Source organism: Nomascus leucogenys, chromosome 16, assembly GCF_006542625.1.
Source record: "Nomascus leucogenys isolate Asia chromosome 16, Asia_NLE_v1, whole genome shotgun sequence".
NCBI lineage: Eukaryota > Metazoa > Chordata > Mammalia > Primates > Hylobatidae > Nomascus > Nomascus leucogenys.
Window position 1 is genome coordinate 40,968,645 of NC_044396.1, and position 22,310 is coordinate 40,990,954.

Consider the following 22,310-nt stretch of genomic DNA (forward strand, 5'->3'; position numbering starts at 1 on the left):
AGTATATTTTGATTCCTTTAAAATTCATATTCAGAAAAAAAATTATGTTTAGTAGAATATACACCTAGTTTCATTTTCTACTAAGTCAAGTTTTAGATCTTAATTGTTTTCCATAATTTTTGAGAGTTTTTGCATGTCCCTCAGCTTTGCTTCATGCACAAAGTGAGAAGTGATATTCCAACTCCTAGAGGCATGTGACTACCAGGAACTAATGTGAATAACATTCAACGGCAAAAAAAGAAATCCTAAAGTTTTGAAATAGTAACTACATTTCACTTAGCACACAAAAGGTGTTTGATGAGTAAGTGAAGAAGCGAATCAATTAACTAAAATGTGCACCTAAAGGGAAACTTAAATAACTTATTTTTGAAATAATGGGCACAGTGATATCTTTTCTACAATACATCATTTTCCTTCAGTCCCCTTCTGAAGAAGACTCCAGTCTGCCAACTTGAGGTTGCTTCTATACTTGATTGCTATAAGCATTTATTCAAAAATATTAAAATTATTAAGGCCACAGACCACTTGCATTGGTTCATGTTGTTATTACCAATTATATTTTGGAGTAAAAACCATACATGTTGATAAAAAAAATTAAAAAAAAATTTTAACTGTAATATATACACATATATCATAATCACTAATGAACATTATGCATGACTTGATCATTGCAAAGGTGTCTTAAAGTTTAAATATGCCCTTGAATTTAAAGGATTCTTTCAGGAATCCTTCCTATTAGGAAGAAAAAGTACTCTTCAACTCTAAGACTTAGTATCTCGTATTTTCTTCAAAAAGAGACATAGTTCAATCATCTGCTTTTGAAAACGGATAGGGCAAGACTCTCTGTTGCTTATTTATGGACCCTCTACAGTTACTGATTAAAAACTGGGTCATCAATAAATGAATGTCAAGTAAAATAAATGTTTGATTTTGCTTCCAAATCTGAATACACTTTTACAACCATACAAACCATACAAACCACACACTCTACATGAATTAGCACAGAGTCCTTGGAGCCAGGGAGCAGGTAAAATTTGGGCTCTCCTCCTTGCTACCTGCGGTAGAGTGATCATGTGTTTCCAAGGGGCCATCGTCCTCTGTCCTGTCACTGCGGTCTTCTTGGCAGTCTGCGTTTGGGCTGTAGTGTCGGGGCTTCATTAGCAGGGATTTCCTTTTGTTGACTGGAACCCCCAAAGCCTGATCTTCAGCTCTTCTCTTCTTTGCCGTGGAGCAATCATAGGCAACACTGTAGTGATTGAGGAAAATTAAGAATATGGTAAACTAGCATTTACTGCTGTTTGGCATTTAGCTTTCATGAAGTCTAACCTAAAGCCTTTGGAAACTTGGGACTAGAGGTTTAGGGTTGGTTATTGGCACCAACAAAAACATCCCATCTGTGGACTCCGCTGAACTGTGTGGATTCTATTTTACTGCCTATCAGAAGAGTTTTTTTTTTTTTTAAATCATCCTTAATCCTGAGTAAGCATATGTTAATCTGTGCTTTGCTTGGCACTACACTAAATACCCAGGGAGGGATGAAACAAGATTTGCACTGGTTTGCTAATCCTAAGAAACAGCTAATGTGAAAAATATACCACCAGATACAAAAAAAATGTGTCCAGTATGGATAAATCACAAGGTTTTTCAAATAGTCGTTTGCTACTGAAACTGCTTATCTCTGCCACAGTTGTGGCTCAAACTTGAAATGTCATGTATCTTGGACTTTCACTTAAAAGAAAGGAGCACAGAGCAAGGGGGCTAGCTATGAACATCCTGTCTCCCATCTCCAGTCATCAAACACAAAAAAAGTAGAAAGATGCTACATGGCATTCTGCCTTCTGATTCTCACTCACTTGGCACACAGAACAAATAAAAGGAGGAGAAATAAGATTGGATTTCACAAAAATGGACAACAGTTTATCCTCACTCCTGTTCTCATATGGTTTTATTTGGAAATGCTCTTGAGGGTGGCCCTTTCAAAATAGATTTCCTACATATAGCTCACTCAGAATTAATGCAGCTCACTCTACGTGTGAAGTTAAGACAAACATTCTCTTGGCAAGATCCATGAAAATCAGAGGATTTAGCCAACTGCAAGTCTATAAGAGATATTTATTAAATGTACTTTGAAGAAAAATGTGGAGCTTTAGATGAAAAGATCCAGAGAAGAGAATCCTAGACTCAGAGTAAAAAGATATGACTTACTCCATCTCTAAAAGATGACTAAATCCTCAGGAATATTACTAAATAAAGAAAGGCCTTAAACCATTATTTTACAAACATCAACACAAAAGATGGTGGCCTATTCATGAAAATGACTTGGTTATAGTCACACAAGAACTCTTGGCTTTAGAAGAGCAGATTCAAAAACTTCCAACGGGTGAAAAAGTGTCATTTCTTCTAAGAAAGAAGAAAAAAGATCCTGGAAGAAGAGATAATTAGAGAGCTGGAAACGTCTTTAAGAAGATCAAAAAGTATAGAATTAAAAATCACTCTGAAAGGTAAAAGAAGAGTGTAGTTTCTAAATCAAGCAATGTGCTTTCACAAAACTTCTCTGATGAACCTAAATGTAAAGTGACCATGTACAGAATATGGAGCAAAATAGAATATAACCAGATCACCATGGGAGCAAACACCGCCGTGATAAGAAGGTGGGTCACGAAGTGAGGACCAATGGACTGCCTCTGCTCATTTGTCAAGGAAAATACAAGTCTACACCGTAGATTATGATGTAATGACAGCCAGCACAAAGAAGCGGAAACACCCTTATGCTTGCCTTCTTTGTCAAAGGAGACTGGCTTTGAGGGGCTGAACAGGGAGGCAGAAGAAACAGATCAAAGGGGCATAGAGTTCCTAGAGAAACTCTAGGAACCTCTTGAACCTCCTGAAGAGAGTATAATAACTGTGTGAGTGTAGGATGAAGAGGATAGTTAAAGTATCCTGAGTCAAATGAATTTCCACCAAAAAAGTCCTTGCAAAATATAAAACTAAGATCATTAAGCCATTATCATGAGCCAAGATTTGTAGCAAATGGGAGAGGCTCCTATGTCATTCAGATATTACAGCAGGGAAAGGAAGTGGATTCTAAAAATCATAGTAATTTAAGCATAACATTAGTATTGGGAAAACAGCTAACAAAGGGTATTAAAGTGAAGATGTTTCAGGATCCTGATTTCAATTCTTTTACATAAATACCCAGAAGTGGGGCTGCTGGATCATATGGTAGTTGTATTTTTGAGGAACATTCACCCAGTTTTCTATGTTCATTGCATTTCTACGTTCATTGCAACTATCCCCAATAGCCAAGATGTGGAAATGTCCACGAATAATTGACAAATTGATATGTGGTGCATACATACAATGAAATACTCTTCATTCTTTAAAGAGAAGGAAATATTGTAATATGCAACAACATAGATGCAGCTTGAGGACGTTATTCTCAGTGAAATAAGCCAGACAAATGAAAGACAAATGTTGTGTGACTACATTATAAGTATCTACAATAGTCAAAATTATAAAATCAGAGTGGGATTGTGGTTGCCAGGGGATGGGGGAGGGGGAAATGAGAGTTACTAATCAAACAGGCGTAAAGTTTCAGTCAAGCAAGATGAATTAGCTCTAGAGATCTGCTGTTCAACACTGTACCTAGAGTCAACAATAGTGTACTGCACACTTGAAAATGAGATCTCATGCTGCATGTTCCATAATAGAACTGAGGAAGGAGGGGAAGGAGAAAGAGGAAATTATTTGTTGGCATCAGGAAGCATTGATCAATGAGACCTTGGGTGGCAGGGATGGTTAATAAAAAATTGGTCATTAAAAAAAGTCATTTCTGACTTTGACGACTGGGGTGATGAATGGGCCTGAACTCATATTACCTTTAAGATCCTTACAAACTGTATCTTGTTAATATCATCATCCAAATTTACTTATAAAAACAAGTAACATTCCCAGAATCACATTAACTGCTAATAGTGGGGCCAATATTTGAATCCAAGTCTGTAGGGCCCCAAAGCTCACGCCCTCTCCTCCATTTTACTACATCAGGACATAAATGTGGGTAATTTCTGTATGCATTTGACAATTGGTTAGAGTAGAACCTGGATGAAACAGCAACCTCTCTAATTAGAAAAAAGGTGCCTGCCACAGGACCTTTCCCACTGATTTGAATGAGGATATACACAACAGTCATTCAGCCTGAAGAAGTTGCTGAGTTGCAGCAATGAGAAACACCTTGCAAAATAATAAACTAAGACACTCCCAAAATGTCCATAGCCTGGGGCAGGAGAATGAACCTAATGAGATGGCAGTTGATGACTATAAAAATCAACTTCAACATTTGGGTCCAAATAATAACTGTGTGAGTGTAGGATGCAGAGGATATGTAAGGTTTTTATCAGAACTAAAAGTTTAGCTTATAACAAACTATTGTATTTGATAATAAGAGTATGTGAATTCACTTAAGTAATACTAGCTGTGTAATCTGCAACAGATAGTTAAATTTTTGGAATATCAAATTCTTCATCTACCAAATGGAAATAATAACTTCTACATCACAGGTTTTGTGGATAAAAGAGATAACATCTGTGCTAGTAGTAATAAAAATAGGTAAAGATGGAACTGTCTTGGCTCCCAGCTCAGGGCTCTCTGGACTCCATCAACACTGGCTAATGCAGCATCACAAGCTTTCTCCCTGGCACGCTACAGAGATTTATGCATGCATGTATGTCCATAAATGCATTCTACTTTTTAACATATTATTTATATTTACATAAATTGCATTAGATTTACACATAACATTTGCTTTAAATCTCACATTTTGTGCATTTCTCCACTGGAAAATACCCACGGCCCAGGCAGCATTTGGAGCTGAAATGAAAGGCTTTATAATAAATATTACTCTTTGTGTGTACATGGAAAATGGTCCCTTTTCCTAGTTTTCCCTGAGGGCACACTATTTTGGCTTTATTGTGACACTTCACTGTGACACTGCAATGAGGGAAAGCCATGCTTTACATGTCACTGAGAGAAATGCCACAAAATGCTAACATATCTTCTCAAGGTTGCCAGAAATCATTTCCACTGGGTTGTGTTTTCCCATCTGCGGAGCTCTGAAACGTTAAGGAAATAAATGAGCTCTATTATCTATATTTTTCTAGTAGATGAGAAAGAAAGAGAAAAAATACACTCAGCCCTGCATTTATTGTTCTATTCAATCAAACTGTTGCTTTAAACCTCCAGCGTCCCCCAGGAAACTTTATCAATGCACCAAATATCTTTCAACTCTACACTTTTCAGGTTTTGACTGTATTAAAATATTTTTAAAAGATCTGTATTTTTTACCTGAAACTTTTTGATTACATATTTGAGAAATATACCTTTTACTTAGAAACTTGAATTCTCATTTGAAATGATATTCCCTTTGATACAACAGTTGAATGAAAATTTTTTTGAAAAATCATTGAAGCAAACCATAATTAGATAACACTAGTGATCAATTCTGCACTGGAAGTATGTTTAGAAGTCAAATGTGTTGACCTTTCAGGTTTCAGAAAAGGTACATTAGGAAACTGTGAATCCTCCACATCTAGAGTTTTCAACTTATCTACTATAGTAATAAATTCTCAATGAAGTTTTCAGAAGGTATGTAGCATATTTTTAAAATGTAGGTTCAGCAATAGATACATTCTGTGCACACATCTCCAAAAGAATAAAATACAAAAATAAACGAGATCGTGAACCTCTGAGTCCAAGGAAAACACTTACATGCTTCAACATTTTCATGGAAAATTCATAACAGGTATTCCTACTGATTTCTTCTAATTAGACAGAACACCACAGATTCATTGAAAGGGGCCAAGAAGTATGAATCTGAATTAAGACTAAGAAGATTGACAGAAAAGAAACAAAAGTAACAAAGGTATGATGATTGAAAAAGAAAAAATTAAACTATTATTATTTGCAGAGGCATGACTGTGTTTCAGGAAAATCCAAAGGAATCTACAGATACAATTTAAAAATAAGTAAATTTAGTGAGTTCACCATTCAAAAATTCATTGTACTTCTATAAGCCAGCCACAAACAATTAGAAAATAGAAATTAAAAAACATTACAATAGCATAGAAATACGAAATACCTAGGAATAAATCTAACCGATGTACAAACCTATACACAATAAAGAACATAGTGAGAAAACTAGTGACGGCCTAAATAAATAGAGAGATGCAAAGTGTTCATGGATGAAAAGACTCAGTATAGCAATTTCAACTCTCCCTTTCTTTATCTATTAGATTCAGTGCAATTCCTACCAATACCTCCAGAGGATATTTCTTAGAAGTTTACAAGTTAATTCTACAATTTCTGTGGAAATGAAGCAAGAAGAGCAAAGACAATGTTGGAAAAGAACAACAAAGTTGGAAGCCTTACAATGTTGGATGTCAAAATTTATCATAAAACTGTGGTAGCTGAGATGAGATATTATTGGTGCAAACATAAAAAAAAACCAGACCACTGGAACAGCATAGATGTTCCATTTATTGGGTCCAGAAATAGACCCACACATATATGGTCAATTGATGACAAAGGCGTCATTGGGCAAAGGGTTGTTTCTTCAGTGAACAGTGCTCGATTAATTGGATATCTATCTGAAAAAGAGATCCCTCTACTTGTACCTCACAGTGTATACAATAAACTCCAGAAGGATTGTGAATTCGCACTGTAAAATAATAAAACTTCTAGAAGAAAATGTAAGATATTATCTTCAAAATGTGAGATAATATCTTCACAACCTTGGGGTAGGCAAAATTTTCTCAAGCAGTTTACGAACAACATTAATTTAAAGGAAAACGCTGACAAATCAGAACACATTAAAATGAAAAACTTTTATTTATCAGAAGTTGCCAACCAGTAAGGGGAGCCTCCTATTAACATTCCATTTCTCCATCCATTTACACAAGCACTGTCAGGTTGTGAAGAGCCATGAGCCCCACTTCTTGATATGCACACTCTTCTATTTGTATGTCATGCTATATGGTTTTCCAAAGACCATTAAGAAAGAAGCCAGCCAAAGAGTGGGAGAAGGTATTTGCAGTACCTACATCACAAAATAACTTCTGTACAGAATATATAAAGAATTCTTCCAAATAAATAAGAAAAGACAGACTGCCAATTTTAAACCTAGGCAAAGTACACGGGCAGTCACTTCACAAAAGAACTTTTGGCTGATACACAAATGCAAATGTGCTCAGATTCTTTCTTCTCCAGGGAAATGCAAACACCTACACTTAGGTACTGCTCATGCCAACTGGGATGGCTAAAATGAAAAGACCGACAAACCCTAAATGTCGGTGAGGATCTCAGGCAACTGGAACACTTATACACTGCTGGCATAGGTGAATCAATATGGCTGCTTTGGAAACTGCTCGGCAGTATCTACTAAAGGTGAACAGATGTCTACCCATGGCCCAGAAATTCCATTCCTAAGTGCACACCTGAAAGAGCCATGTCCAAATATGCACAAAAAGGCATGTTCAATAATATTCACAGCAGTAGTCTCTCCCAAACTGGAAACATCGCATAGTCCTTTGACTGCAGAATGAATAAAAGATGGTAGAACATTCATGCCCCTGAATATGCTACCCACGAGGAAAAGGCAACTGTTGCTACAAATTACACTGATGAATCCCACACACATACGGCTGAGTCAAAGAATCTAGGCAGTGAAAGTGCATACATAATGTCCAAAACTAGCACAATTAATCGATGAAGGCGGAGTCAGGGGTGATGACTTTTGTGAGGGTCACGGCTGTGGGAGGTATGAAGGAAATGGTTGGGATGCTGATAAAGTCCTGTTTCTTGTTCTGGTGGTGCTTTCATGGGTATGTTCATCTAGTGAAAACTCATAAGGCTATACATACATAAGCTGTGAATTTTTTGGATGTGTGTTATACTTCAATAGTGTTACTTAAAAAAAAAAGAGTCTTAGCAGGTCCATTTGCAGCCTGGTATAATGTTCAGCCAATGTGAGCTGCAAATTTCTTTGATTACCAAAAGTATTTATAGACTAAAGTCAAAGGTCCTGACTTTAATTGTAGGTTCTAAACCCAGTGGAGCCAATGATTATAGGTAAGATTAATGAGTCCTTGCAACATGCCAGGGAGTGCTCTAAATTATTTACATGTATCAGCCCACTGGATTCTTGCAATAATATCCTGAGGTTGGTGCTATTATATCTCTAAAGCTCAGAGAGGTTGATTTGTCAAATATAAAACAGCCATTAATGAAAGAGCCCAGATTTGAACTCAGGCAGTCTGGACCTAAATCATACCTACAATTATTTAATACTGTCCTTAAAACTATCCACATCATACCGTTCAATGATTTAATGAGCAGACTTGCTCCAGTGAGTGAACACAGCCAATGATGGAAGAATATAAAAAGCTTTCCAAATTAAGAGTCTTACTTTGTAGAGGCCAATTGTTGAACTTTATTTATTTGGTTTATAATTACAGTCCTCAACTTTTTCTTAAAGGATAATAGATCACTTTTTTGAGATACTGATGGGGAAAATTTTCCTTGACCTAGGAAAGGACAGGCATTTTTCGTTTACTAAATCTAAGATGAGCTGTGATTAAAGAGAGGTGATCCTTTTTGCTTTTTGGTTGAGAGTTTGTCTTGCAGATGTTCTCAGTGGTATCCGTGTGTACATTTGGCCTAATCGCCCAATACATAAATTACTTAAAGAACCATGTCTGAGTTGATTTGCATTTCTATACCACATTTCTAAAACAAATGCAATCTATACTTAAAATAATGATTATTAATTAATGCAATTGATTTTTAATTCCTTTTGCATACTTCTAGTTAAAACTCAACAATTATTCAGAAAATCAATGTATACAGACAGTACTATATTTCCAGCTTATATTACTTTGGAAATATTCACTTATTCAATAAATATGTAATAAGTGTTGAATAAACATTTATTTATCAATGTCCTAAGTTTTAAGGATATAGCATTGAATAAAATTGAAAAAGTGTCTCTCTTCCCAGAGTTTTATTATGGAGAAAGGAGATAGAAAATCGTTAAATTGGGTAAAATACATAATATGTTTGAAGATGTTTGCTTTGGAAAAAATACAGCAGAGAAGGGAAATAGGAAATATATGCTAGCAAAGGATCAGAGTTTGAGATCATGTGGTCAGGAAAAGCCCCATTAAGAAGACTGAATTTTAGTTAAGATCTGAAGGAGGTTAGATAAGGGACAAAATGCAGAAACAGTGGGGCACAGGATTGCAGGCAGCAGAAACAGCAGGTGCAAAGGCCCTGAGACAGCACTGTGCAAGGCACATTTGAAGGCGAACACGAAGGCTCAGGCACAGTGAAGGAGGAGGAATAATAGGAGATGAGGTCAGAGAAATAATGGATTCAGATTATGCTGAGAACTACAGACCATTTTAGGAACTTTGACTCTTAGTGAGATTTGAATACGCTGTAGTGTTTTGACAGAGTGACAGGGGCTGATTTGTATTTCAGGAGGACTATTCTGGCTTCCATGTTAAGAACAGGTTGTAGATAGAAGGTTAGAAACAAGGAGCATGGTCAGGGGTTATGGCAATAAACCAGATGAGAGATGTGAGTGATTTGGATTGTGGCTGTACTAGCAGTGGTGGTGAGAACTGGTGAGATTCTGAATACATTTGCAAGAGAAAGCAAATGGAATTATGAGAGATTAGATGATGGATGTAAAAGAGAGTAAAGGGTCAAGAACGCCTACAAGGTTTTTCTCTTAAGAACTGGAATCATGTAGTTACCATTTCTGAGATTGGTAGGACTTGCAGAAGCAGGGTTCGCAAGGGTTGGAGATTGGGAGTTCAAACTGGAGCACGTTAAACTTGCAATGCCTACTGCATATGGTGACAGAATCTGGACCTTTTGGTTGACACACTAAAAAATATAAAATCCTAAGAGTGCCCTGCATCCTCTGAGCCATACAATTAGTCCCCTTCTCCCTGCATCACACTGGAGATGATGAATACATACTTCCATCTCCCCTCCTTGCCCCCGAACAATAACCAACATCAACACACCACAGCATCTGGCTTTCTAAGAGTAGAAAGGGTGCACGGGCCAAAAGGAGCTGCAGGATCTAGCTCATATGCATGGCAGGAGCTAGAGGTGTACAGACAGGCTGGATCCTGAAGGTGCTGGATCAAAGGTATGGAATATCAACTTGGATAAGGGAAAGTTGATGGTAAGCCAACTCCTATGCTGGATTGGCATTTGAAAGCCTAGAAAAACAATGGCCCACACTAATCAGCGATTCCAGAACTGCCATTGCAAAGGATAAAGAAGGGATCAAAGGATTCAGAGAAGTGTACATTCTAGCATAGATACCTTCCATAGGCCAGGAAACCCATCCAAATGAAAATCAATGATCCTTGGCTTTTTGTCTCTGGGCCTGACGCAGTTCTCAGACTCAGAACCCAATGATTGAAAGAGAAGAGCCACATCCTTTCAAGGAAGTTCCCAATGGTGAAGGTCTCCCTAGTCTCTTTTCTTAAGGACCTATGGTCATTTACTTGGAGAACAATTACCCTGGGGAAAAAAGACTGCACAAGCATTCAAGGACTATTGCACTTATTGTCCGAGTTGACACCTAGGGACCGAAGCGTCATCATGGCCCTTTGATGGAGTGGGAGAATATGGGGGCAGATCACAAATGAAAACCTGTCCTGGGGGTGCCCTGGCTTCACAGATCTTTCTCATGGGTGTACTACTGGTCTCTGCATGTATAATTGGTGCAGATACATATTGGCTTCTTGGCTAGTGTGGTAGGAGCTCATAAAGTGAGACCCACAAATGAAATCCTCTAAAACTTCTCCCATTCTGTTACCAGATAGTAGATTTAAACATTATATTCTAGATGGAGTGGCAAACATTAGTACAGGTTGGGTATCTCAAATCCAAAGATCCAAAATGCTCCAAAATTTGAATTTTGGGGGCACTGACATGATGTCACACGTGGAAAATTCCACACCTGACCTCATGTGACAGGTGCAGTCAAAACTTTGTTTCATGCACAAAATTTTAAAAAATATTGTATGGAATTAACTTCAGCCCATGTGTAAAACATGTATATAAAACAGAAATGAATTTCTTGTGTAGACTTGGGTCCTATTCCCAAGATATCTCATTATGTATATGCAAATATTCCAAATTCTGAAAAATCCAAAATCCAATACACTTCTATGTCCCAAGCATTTCGGATAAGGGAGATTCAAGCTGCACCACCCTTAAAACTTATAGGATGCATGGCTGATGGTCCCTATCATTTTTTTTCCATTTAATTAACCAGTGTGGACCCTACAAGACTGATCCTGGGGGCCGACAGTGGACTGCCATCAAGTCAAACAAGTACTAATTCCAACTGCAGCTGCTATGCCAAAATATGAGATCTTTGCTTTAGTGGATTAACATAGACTCAAATGCATGTTTTGCAGTCCCTGACATGGTAAATGTGTTCTTTCCCATCTCTATCAGGAAGTAGAACCAAGAGTAGTTAGCATTCTAATGATGAGATCATGCAGAGCTGTGATCTTGCTGAAGGCCATGCTAACTGCTATCCTTTGTCAGGATATAGTTGGAAGGGACCCGGAGAATCTGGATAACCCACAGACCAGCCAATTAGTAAATTTTATTGATGATACCATGCTAAGGAGAACAGAGAAGCAAGAGGTGGCAAGTATTTTGGAGGCTTTGACAAGACATCTGTGTTTGAGAGATAGAAGATAAGTCGAATGAAGATTTGGGGCACACCGTATCAGTGAAGTGCTTAGGGGCTCAGTGGTCTGGGGCATTCTGGCATATGCCCACTTGTAACAAAGGAGAAATTATTGCATCTCACACTTCCCACCACTGGGAAGGAAGCATAATATCATATTGGCTGTTTTAGGTTCTGGGGATAGCATATTCCACACTTGGGACTGCTGCTCTGAATCACACATTGAGAGACAAGGCCAGTTTTGGCTGCATAGCAAGTCCAGGCTGCAGTGTGAGACCATACAACCTGGTAAAGCCAATGGTTTGTTGCTTGGACCATACAACCTGGTAAAGCCAATGCTTTGTTTAGAGGTATCTGTGGTCAGAAAAGATGCCGATGGAATTCATGGCAAGGTCTAATAGACAAATCAAAATGCAGACCCACAGGGGACCAGAGCAAGGCCATGTCATGTGCAGCAGAGAATTATGCACTGCTAGAAAAACAGCCCTAGTAGAGACAAAATCTCTGACCATGATGTCAGAGCCAACCATCATGAACTGGATTCCGTTAGACTCACAAGTCATAATGTCAAGCAGGCCCAGAAACAAGCCATCATGAGATTGGAAGGTCCAAGATTTGGCTGAAACAAGTCTAGTGGGAACAAGCAAGCCACATGAGCAGGCAGCCCAGACCTGTGACATCCACCACAGTGGCGGGAGTACCTCACCCTCAACTACCACATTCAGGGCATGTGCAGGCTTCTGAATAACAGCTATGAAGAAAAGAAAAGAAAAGAAAAGGAAGAGTTAGTTTGTACATGGGTCGCCTCAGCATCTGAGTGCAGTGTGAAGACGGTCAGCAGGTCACAACTTAAGGGTGAGTCTGAGAGGAGCAGAGAGAAGAAATCTTCCCAATGGGCAGAGTTTTGGGGCAGGGCTCAGGTGCAGATGGTTCTCCACCTTGTGTGGAGAGAAAAGTGGCTGAGCTAAGAAAATATGTGGACCCATGGGTAAAGCGAAGCTTAGCTAGTCAGTCAGGGACAAGGAGATGAATGGTTTAACTGGAATATCCAGGGAAAAGGAGGTCTGAGGAAGTGGCATGTGGGTGAACTTAGGAGACTAGGGGTGAAATGGGAAGGTCTTAATTTTGCATGACAACAGCCACTGAAGGGCATTTACCAGAGGAGGCATTAATCCACCCAGACAGAACAACCTGGCCAGGTGGAGTTGCCTAGTCAGTTTTCAAGCTTCCCAGGGCTGGCACAGTGGGGTCATTGATGGAGTAGCATTAGTGGCAGGGATTGGGGCATTGAACAGGCCCAACAGCATAGGCTGTCACTAAGACCGATGTAGCTATGCCACAGCCCAATGTCCAATCGGCCTCAAAAAGAAATCAATGCTGACAATGAATCCTCCCAACGTGGCACCATTCCTGGAAGAAACCAACCAACCACTGGACCTTTCCACTCTAGAAGGGGCAGTAACTGAACTTTATTGGAACTGACACAAATTCTGGGCATGGATTTGCCTTCTCTGCCTTCAGAGCCTCAGCCAGGACCATATCTACCTGAGGTCATGCAGAGTGTCTGCTCTATCAACAGGAAATCCTCATGCATCTCCCTGGACCAAGGAAGCCACTTAGGAAAATAACCGTGGAAATACAATCGTAAGACTCACTGATACTATCATACACCACACAGCCCAGAAATTGCTAGCCTGATGGAGCAGGAAAATGGCCTCGTGGAGGCATAGCCGAGAGGCTAGCTTGGAGGTGACACCTACCAGGTTGAGTGTCTTCCTGAGAGGCATCATGCCGAATAAAAAATCATTAGAGAATGTGATGTCTTCAACAGTTTAGATACAAGGATCCAAGAACAAAAAAGGTACAGTTAGGAGGAGCTTGGTTTACCAAAATTCCCAGTGACTACTTAAAGGATTTGTACATTTATTACCCCAAATCTAGGTCCTGTGGGTCTGAGGATCTTGGTTTCCAAGGGGAAAATGCTTTCACTAGGGTACACAGCAAGAGTCCTATTCAACTTTGAGCTCAGATTCCTTCTCTGTCACCTGGGTTCTTGTGCTGAGAGATAACAGGCAAGGAAAATAGATACCGTCCTGGCAGGAGTCACTGACCCTGGTCACTGGAAGTTGTAGGGCTGGGGGCTTATTACATATTGGGACAGGATATATATAGCACCCAAGTGATCCACTTGGGTATCTCTTTACTGTTTCTGGCCCAAACTTGTCAGCAAATCAACAGGTTAGCAGGCAGAGAATCTGAAGGTCATGGGGACCAAGGGCTCAAAGGATCTGAGTCGTGCAACCAAGTAAACTATCTAGATCAGCAGAGGAACTTGGCAAGGATGAAGGGAATGGGTAGAAGTATAGGTAGATAATGAAGTTAATATACAAAGCAAGTATAAAAGGATTCAAGCTGGAAAGGTGTAGATGTTCGTGGATACCATGGTATGCACCTCCTCCTCCCTGCAGGACTAAGGTACCCATCTTCCCCACCGGCTGAAAATGTGCGGAGCTGATGGACCTTAGCTGAATTCACTTCTGAAAATTGCCCTCAACCAGAGAGCCATTTAAACCCAAAGTCATATCTCCCTGGGACAGCATATATTCACACTTGCCTCAAGGCAGGACCAACACTGAAGAGGAACAACCTATCACCAAAGCTCTTGGCAGAGTTGGCTAAGCCTTCCATAGAACCTGCACTGCAATTCAACTTCTTTCTGCCCAGTCCCGCTTCCCTCACATCTGACAGTTACTGCTCCCTGGTAGGCTGTGCTGCAAGATACACAAACAATCTGTACATGGCTAACTGGACTGCATTTTTAGGAAATCAGGAGACAGGACCCTGGGGAAAAGTTACAGTCTTGTGCATTCATCTGAAATAGGCCTTGTGATTCCTAAGAGAGTTAACGGGCCACTGTAAATGACAAATTCACTTTTACCCAGTGAGGACTGTGAAGCTATTCCTCATTCTGTAAGGATAATCCCTGAACTTCATGAGCCAACTCTCTCACCTATGTCTTAGAAACTTTGTGACCACACTCATGTTTACAGAGCTACAGTGTGTCCAATAGTAAACCTATAATTGAAGCCTTCTCCTATTACTCATGCCATGAATTCAGCTACTAATAAGTTGTTGCTATTTAATGATGGTTGGTTTGCTGTCATGGAACACTGATTCCATTGACAAGGTTATCTGATAATATCAGGTTTATAAAAGGGGAGAATTTTTTTTCCATAAGGCCAAAGCTAATACATGCTTTTTTTCTCATTTAGTTGGGACGAAGTTTTATAAATGACAAATTAATTGCATATCGTCTACCACAGAATTTTTTTCAAGCAGTTAAAAGATACAATTTAATAACAATAAGAGGAGTAACAGGAAATTTCCTCTGAATCGTGAGGTAATAGTAGGTAAGTGGGGTTCCCCAGCTGCCACTTCACACTGGGTGAATAGACCTTCCTTTGTGATGTAATTCCAGTGACAGCGTCACCATACATTGCTTCTATGCCAGCAAGGCATTTGGCATTCACCCTGATTATAAACCTTATCTCTCTACACTATAATCATCTTCCCCAGTTACCTGGAAACATCTACAAGAGAACAGAAACTGTTTCTTGCTCGTTTTTATATCTCTTGTGCATAATATAAGGTCTCTGTGTTAGGAGCATGCTCAGTGAATGACCACTGAAGTTGAGCCCCACCCAGATGTGAGCATATGAAGATGAATGTTGGTGAAAGCATGCGTCTTGCATCTGGAGAACTGCCTTCCTCCGGGAGAGCCATCAACAGCCACCCATTACTGTGTGGATGATGGGACTGACTTCCCTTACCCATGTGAGCTTCTCTGCCCAGCTCCCCACCACTGAGGATGTGTTTTGGCAAGACAGGTAAAGAAGAGACAGGAAGTAAGTCAGCAGAAGCCATTGAGCCAAGTAACCCTAACTGGTCCACACAAAGACTGACTGAATGACCCCGACATCATGAACTGATCAGTTCCAAAGTCTACTCTTGAAGAACATGAAAAATCGTATAGTTTTAAAGATAATTTAATCCTCACATGGACCAAAGTTTTTAAAGAAACAACTATTCAATCATTGGCTAAAACACAAAATTATACACCAACATTTGAAATACCATTCAATATAAATAAATGTCTTTCAATTTATACTCAAAGACAATATGTCTTAGTTAAATGATTTGGGCACTCCCAAACTCCTTTTAAGTGCCCAGAGATTGACTGATGACTATGCAGTTCAGCTACTGCATAGCCATGGATTAGCTATACAATATAGAAATAGGATCTGGCTTCTTCGAAAATGTAATATGATGGATCACAGGGATGTACCCGAAAGAGTAGAAGTTGAATATAATAAGATAAAATTAGAAAATTGAAGATACTAAGAGATGAACATTATGTGGATTTTAGAAGCAAGATACTGAAAGAATTCAGATACAAAGAGACATTTATTACTATTTTTGTTTGCTAGTAAATTTGGCTTCATTAAAGCCCACACTGTTATTTTAATTTGAGTAATACTTCAAAATACTTTCTTTCGAGTATATAATAAAATATATGTGACTTTATATTTATTTTTCAAACAGTGTTATAAAACTTAAAAAGTATTAGGAAAAATTAAACACAAATTACCTTATTTTGATCATAAAGAAAGATAAAAATAAAATTCACTTAGTTTATGAATATTTGTCTTACCAAAGTCATCACTACATTTGAGGAAGGAATATTTAAAATTATCTTAAAAAAACTTTTAAAGAAGATTATTGCAGCATCTTAATTAATCTTGGATAAGTACTGGGTTTTATTATAGATTGTATCTGCTAAAAAATATTAAATGTGGTTGAGTAACAGAAGCACGTTAATCACCTAAGGTAATCATATGCCAGTTAAATGAATTTATAGAATTGAGTTCAAAGTGCCTCAATTTTACCTTAACTAACTTGGTGAATAATCTAAATTCTCTCTTTTTTTTTTTTGCTTGAAGTTTGTATTTCTAACCAAAAAATAAAGTAAAACAATAAGAGCTGTGAAATGCCACAATAATGGGGGATAAAAGTATTGTACTTTATTTGTATATATCATCTTAGCATGTGATCAGACCACGTAGATTCCACGTTTTGTAAATTCACAAACATCTAGTTTTAGAAGAAAATAAAATGTTCCCTCATTTAGTATTTCATCTAATTTGAAATAGCAATCACATTACCAAGCAGAAATTTTATTAGCAGAATATGCTTGCAAAAAATGGTTAATTAAAAGCAAAAATGACTTGGGTGCTGCTTAAGCACAGAAGTAGAGGTTTGGGGGCAGAGGATAGGATTGGGAGGTGCCCTTGCGTCTCCCCTTCTTTCCTCCCACCTGCCTAGGCTGGGTCTACAAGGCTGCTCCTGGGTCAGTGGAGGAACCAACCGTGCCAGCTCAGTTTTTCCCTGGAAGAAAGTTTGGTAAGCCCTAAACCTCATACTTAAAAGAAAAAGAAACCTTAAATACAAGTATCTTCATATCCTTTTCAAATCACCCCCATGAACGATGCAGAAGCTTCATTCACCCCACCACATAATTCACATCCTCTGTTTTTATTTGGTGAATGCCTGCATTCGTCCTGTGAGGACTGATGTCCCGTGTCTCTTCTCCCTGATTTCACACAGTAGTCCCCCCTTGCCCTTGCTTTCATTTTCCATGGTTTCAGCTGACTGTAGTCAACCGAGGTCTGAAAATAGGTGAGTATAGGACAACAGGTATTTTGAGAGAGACCTCATTCATATAACTTTTATTGCAGCGTATTTTTATAACTGTTCTATTTTATTATTAGTTATGTTGTTGATGTCTTTATGTGCCTACGTTATAAATTAAACTTTATCATAGGTATGTAGGTATAGGAAGAAACGTAGTGTATATAGGGTTTGGTACTATCTGAGGTTTCAGGCAGCCACCGGGGTCTTGGAATTAACCCTCTAGGAGAAGGGAGCCAACTGTCACTCACGCATAGCACAGGTCCCAGGGCCTCCTGGAGATAAGGGCTATTTGCTATGTGTCTTCTAGGCACTGTGGAAACACCTTTTGCAGTTTGAGGAGAAATGGAACCCTTGCATGCATACTTCCAAGAAAAGGAGAAACAGTTAACTTTGTCATAAAAGTTGGAGTTCAAAGTAAATTGCAGTTATTTTATAAACAAAATAAGAATTTTACATTTTAATGGAGGTTGTTGAATAGAATGCAATACCAGGAGCCAGGTCCTAGCAAAGTCCATTTCAAAATTCTACTTCGGCTCTCAGTGTTGAATGGGGACGTTGGAACATAGTAAGTGACAGTGATTGTAAAATACTTAGAAAAATATCTGCTGCACAGTTACTCTTAAACAAAAGTAACAAAGGCAATTAATATTTTATTCATGTAGCTAAACTTAAGTTCATGTGAATTATCCAGACAACTCGGGGTGTGTTGGGGAGGTTATTGTGGACAACCTAAAAAAATTATCTCTGTAGCACATCATGTCCAAATCCATCAAATACGAAGTTCCTATTTATGTTTGTGAAGCAGGCACAGCCTTACTAATGAAAACGATCTCATTTATTCACAAAGTAAACATCATTAGCTGATGACAGGGTTTGGAGCTTCTTTGTTACTCTGGGTCAGTCACCCCCAGAAGCACTCAAACCAGGGCCACATATGTAAAATTGAGTTAATTTAGGAGGGCTTTAAGTGAAGACCAGGAAACATAAAGGTCTAATTAGTACGGTAATGAATAAAGTACAGATGTCCTTCTGTTCTCTAGCACGAACACTTATAGTAGAAATCTGAAGAAGGAAAGATAAAATAAAAAGAAGGAACAGTGAGAAAGAGTGGATAAGATGGAAGAAAACAGAAGGAATGAAGGCAGGGAGGCCAGAAAGAAGGAAGGAAACTAAGTGTGAACATGTCACAGTTACATAGTCATAGGCTAGCAGAAATACAGACACAGCACAACCCTCAGAGAGACAGCCTAGAGGGCAGACACGAGAACAGAAGATAGAGACCCACAAAGGGAAAACAGCAAAACAAAACAAGCACACACGCACACACACGCACACACACACACACAAATACAAAACTTCTTCAGTAAGATGAGCAATATAGTAATTTTCTGGCTTTTTAAGTTACTAAGACAAAAGGCTTTTTAAAGACCATGTGGCTGTTTTGTTTGTTTGTTTGTTTTTGAGACGGAGTCTTGCTCTGTCACCCAGGCTGGAGTGCAATGTGCAGTGGCGTGATCTCGGCTCACTGCAACCTTCGTGATTCTCCTGCCTCAGCCTCCTGAGTAGCTGGGACTACAGGCACCCACCACCATGCCCGGCTAATTTTTGTATTTTCGGTAGAGACGGGGTTTCACCATACTGACCAGGCTGGTCTCGAACTCCTGACCTTGTGATCTGCCTGCCTCGACCTCCCAAAGTACTGGGATTACAGGCATGAGCCACTGCACCTGGCCGTGGCTGTTTTATAACTACTATCATACATGTCAATTTCACTTCTTGGCATTTACCCAAATACAGAGGTTTGGCTCATAAATATAGGCTCCTTTTTTAGTTTTCTGCACACAAAAAACTAAAAACCTATAGATATACACAGGTTTTGCTAAATATGAATAAGACTTGTTTGATATTTGGAATGCTTCCATTTATCCTTCTCCACTTCACTGGAACATTGCATGAATCATTTAACAGAACTCGCTAACATACTGGAGTAATATTTAAAAGGAAGACTATGTGTTACAGTAGTCACGTGCATACTGAGTTAGCAGGGATCACCTACTTTGATATATTATTATAATTATGTGTATATAAATGTATGTGTAATATCTCTATGTGTGAGTGTGTGTATGTATATATATGTACACATATAAATCTGTGAAATGTTTCCGCAGCCAAGTGTCCGATTGAACTACAAATAACTTGAAACAGAAATAACCTGATAGAGAAGCACTCAACTGAAAATGAAGCCTGCAAGCTCCACATATCACTTCCTGTAGCCCTAACCCCTTCCACATGTACCTGTGCCTTCCTCCACATGCAACACCAGAGCTACTGACAAATGACACTTCCCCAGGCCCACCTCCTTCCAGCCCCACCGAGGAGCTGTGGGCACCTGGAAGTCAGACAGGCTTAGCCCCAACACTGCTTTTGCCATGGCCTCATTGGTACTCATGGGGTGCCCTGATGTTTCCACTCACCAGTGGAGGTGGAAGTGGCCATTTTGCCAGTGCTTACAACCTAGTTTAAGATTCCATCACATAACCTTTTTTTTTTTAACATTTCATATTCTCATTCAGGTTATTATACAACTGCTCTTTCTGGAGAATGCCAAAGCCACCCGTGACACGGTTCTGAGCCAGAGTTTGTTCATCTAGACAACGTGGACAGTAGCACCCACCTCCTGGTACTACAGATCAAGCAAGACAAGGCATTTAAAGGGGTCTGCACAGTTTCTGAGACACAGGCAGTGCTTCAGGGCATGGAAGGGCTCAAGGATGCTCAGTTTATCATTTGGCCCTCATGCTGGCTGGCTGGACTTCTGGGAGCTATCCTGCAAATGTAAATCATTACTTATAGGGCTGTTCCCGTGGTACACAGGGATTGTGGGGTTAAAAACCTGTCTGCAGCCTTGGTCTATTGTGTTGCCAAGAAATTGCCCTGCATCTGTTATAAATATAGAAATAAACAGAACATCAAAGCTTTATTCATGAAGGCACAAAATTATAAAAATTGAAGGCATTTGGATCGTGAACTATAAGCTTTATTTTGATATATGATTTTCTGTTGCTTTTAAAAGATGGGGATATCTTGCTAAACATAGGCAAGTAAAAGTAAGTTCAAAGTAATGGAGAGAACTATGCTTCATGTGTACTTAAGGAGCAGTCTCTAGTCCTATATATCCTTGCTCCTTTGACCCATGGCCACCTAAACCCATAGCAAGCCAAGAACCAGGCTTCTGGAAGAGTTTGCCACGCACTGTCGTTTAGCTCATTTGCAAGGAGTGCCTGCTCTGTGACAGCAGAAGTTCCCTGGGCAATTTCTCTTCCTTCAAACTCAGGTCAAACTCCCAACCAGAAAGAGCTGCTCATTCCACTGTGCTCCCTTATGTAAATCTGTCATATAGGAATTACCGCAATGTGTTTTCATGACTTGTAGGCTGTTAGCTTTCAAAAACTGTGAGTTCCTGTGTCTCATTCCAGTGCCTTCTACAGTACTCAGAACACATTTATTCAGGTTTTTTTTCATTAGCTCCTATTAGCTTTGCGGGGAACAACATTCCAGACAGCGGGAACAGCATGCCAAGGCCTGAGGCTTCGGCAGGTCTGGGGGACCCAGCACGGATTCTAGTTGGGCAGGGGGCAATGAACAGGGCAGGGAGACCACGCCAGAGTAAAGATGTAGTCTTTTCCTTTAAGAAAGGGAAACTCATCGAAGGGCTTCTGACTGTCTCGTGGAGTGAATCTTACATGAGGAAGAACACAGGCAGGAAAGCCTGTGAGAAGGTGCTGACAGTGATGGGAGTGAGCCGCGATGGCTTAGGGGCTTGGCGACAGCAGCAGAGGTGGTGAGAAATGGTCAGATGGTAGATTTATTTTGAAGTTAGAGCCATCAGGATATTTGGACAGATCGGACACAGAGTCTGAAGAGAAGAGTCAAGGATGCCTCCAAGACTTTTGAACGTCCCCATTTACTGACATGGGAAGCAGGTAGGTATATCAATTTATGGCAGAAGATAATGATTTTAATTTTGAATACTCCTCAGGGATCCATTTGCAGATGCTGTCTACACAGTTGGTTATATGAGTCCAAAATTCAGGAAAGAGAGGAGTGCTGGGGATGTAAAATTATGGACATACAAATGTATTGAAAGCCCCAATGAGAGCATCAAAAGATCACCACCAAGGAGGATCAAGGATGCACTTTGGGGAATCCATGTCAGAGACTTGGGTGTTGAGAAACCAGCAAGGAGACCTGAGAAGATGCCGTCTTAGAGGTAGAGGAAACCAGGGAGGCTGCAGTGTTGGGAAGCCAAGTTTCTTTGACAATGGCCAGGGTTGTGTGAGCCTTCCAGCTCTTCCTTCAAGAACACAGAGCTTGCTCATCCTCCAGGACAGACTGTAGGCTCTGGGTCAGCTTCCAAAGACCAGGAGGATGGTCCTTAGGGGCTCGGGAGAATTACCTTGAGCACTTTGTGGAGTCTAGGAGTCTGCTTCGCTCTATTCTCACAGGGGCAATCTGGAAGAACAGAATTTACCCTGAGCCTCAACACTGGGGCAAAGGCAAAGAGAATGCCCCCAGGGGCATGTTCCAACATTTCCCTATGCAGGGTTCACTCCCCTGCCCTGATTTTTCAGGAGTCCCTAGAAGAACATTCCCCACCCCACCTCTGAGAACCACTCCCAGGCGAGCCTCCCAGAGTAGTCCTGTAACTCAGGCAGAGAACCACAGTAAGAATCCTTAAAACAACAACAACAACAAAAAAAAAACTGCTGTTCAGATG

General features: G+C 39.7%; 1 protein-coding gene across 5 annotated transcripts in view; it reads right to left on the minus strand.

Moving 5' to 3' along the window:
* ST18 (ST18 C2H2C-type zinc finger transcription factor) overlaps window positions 1-22,310 on the minus strand; it is a 110,430-nt gene that overhangs the window by 68,849 nt on the left and 19,271 nt on the right. For all 5 annotated transcript variants that reach the window (XM_030794932.1, XM_030794929.1, XM_030794934.1 and 2 more), the window contains one exon: window positions 1,056-1,246. In XM_030794932.1, coding sequence (XP_030650792.1) covers window positions 1,056-1,246 — 191 coding nt within the window. The remainder of the gene's footprint in view (window positions 1-1,055; window positions 1,247-22,310) is intronic.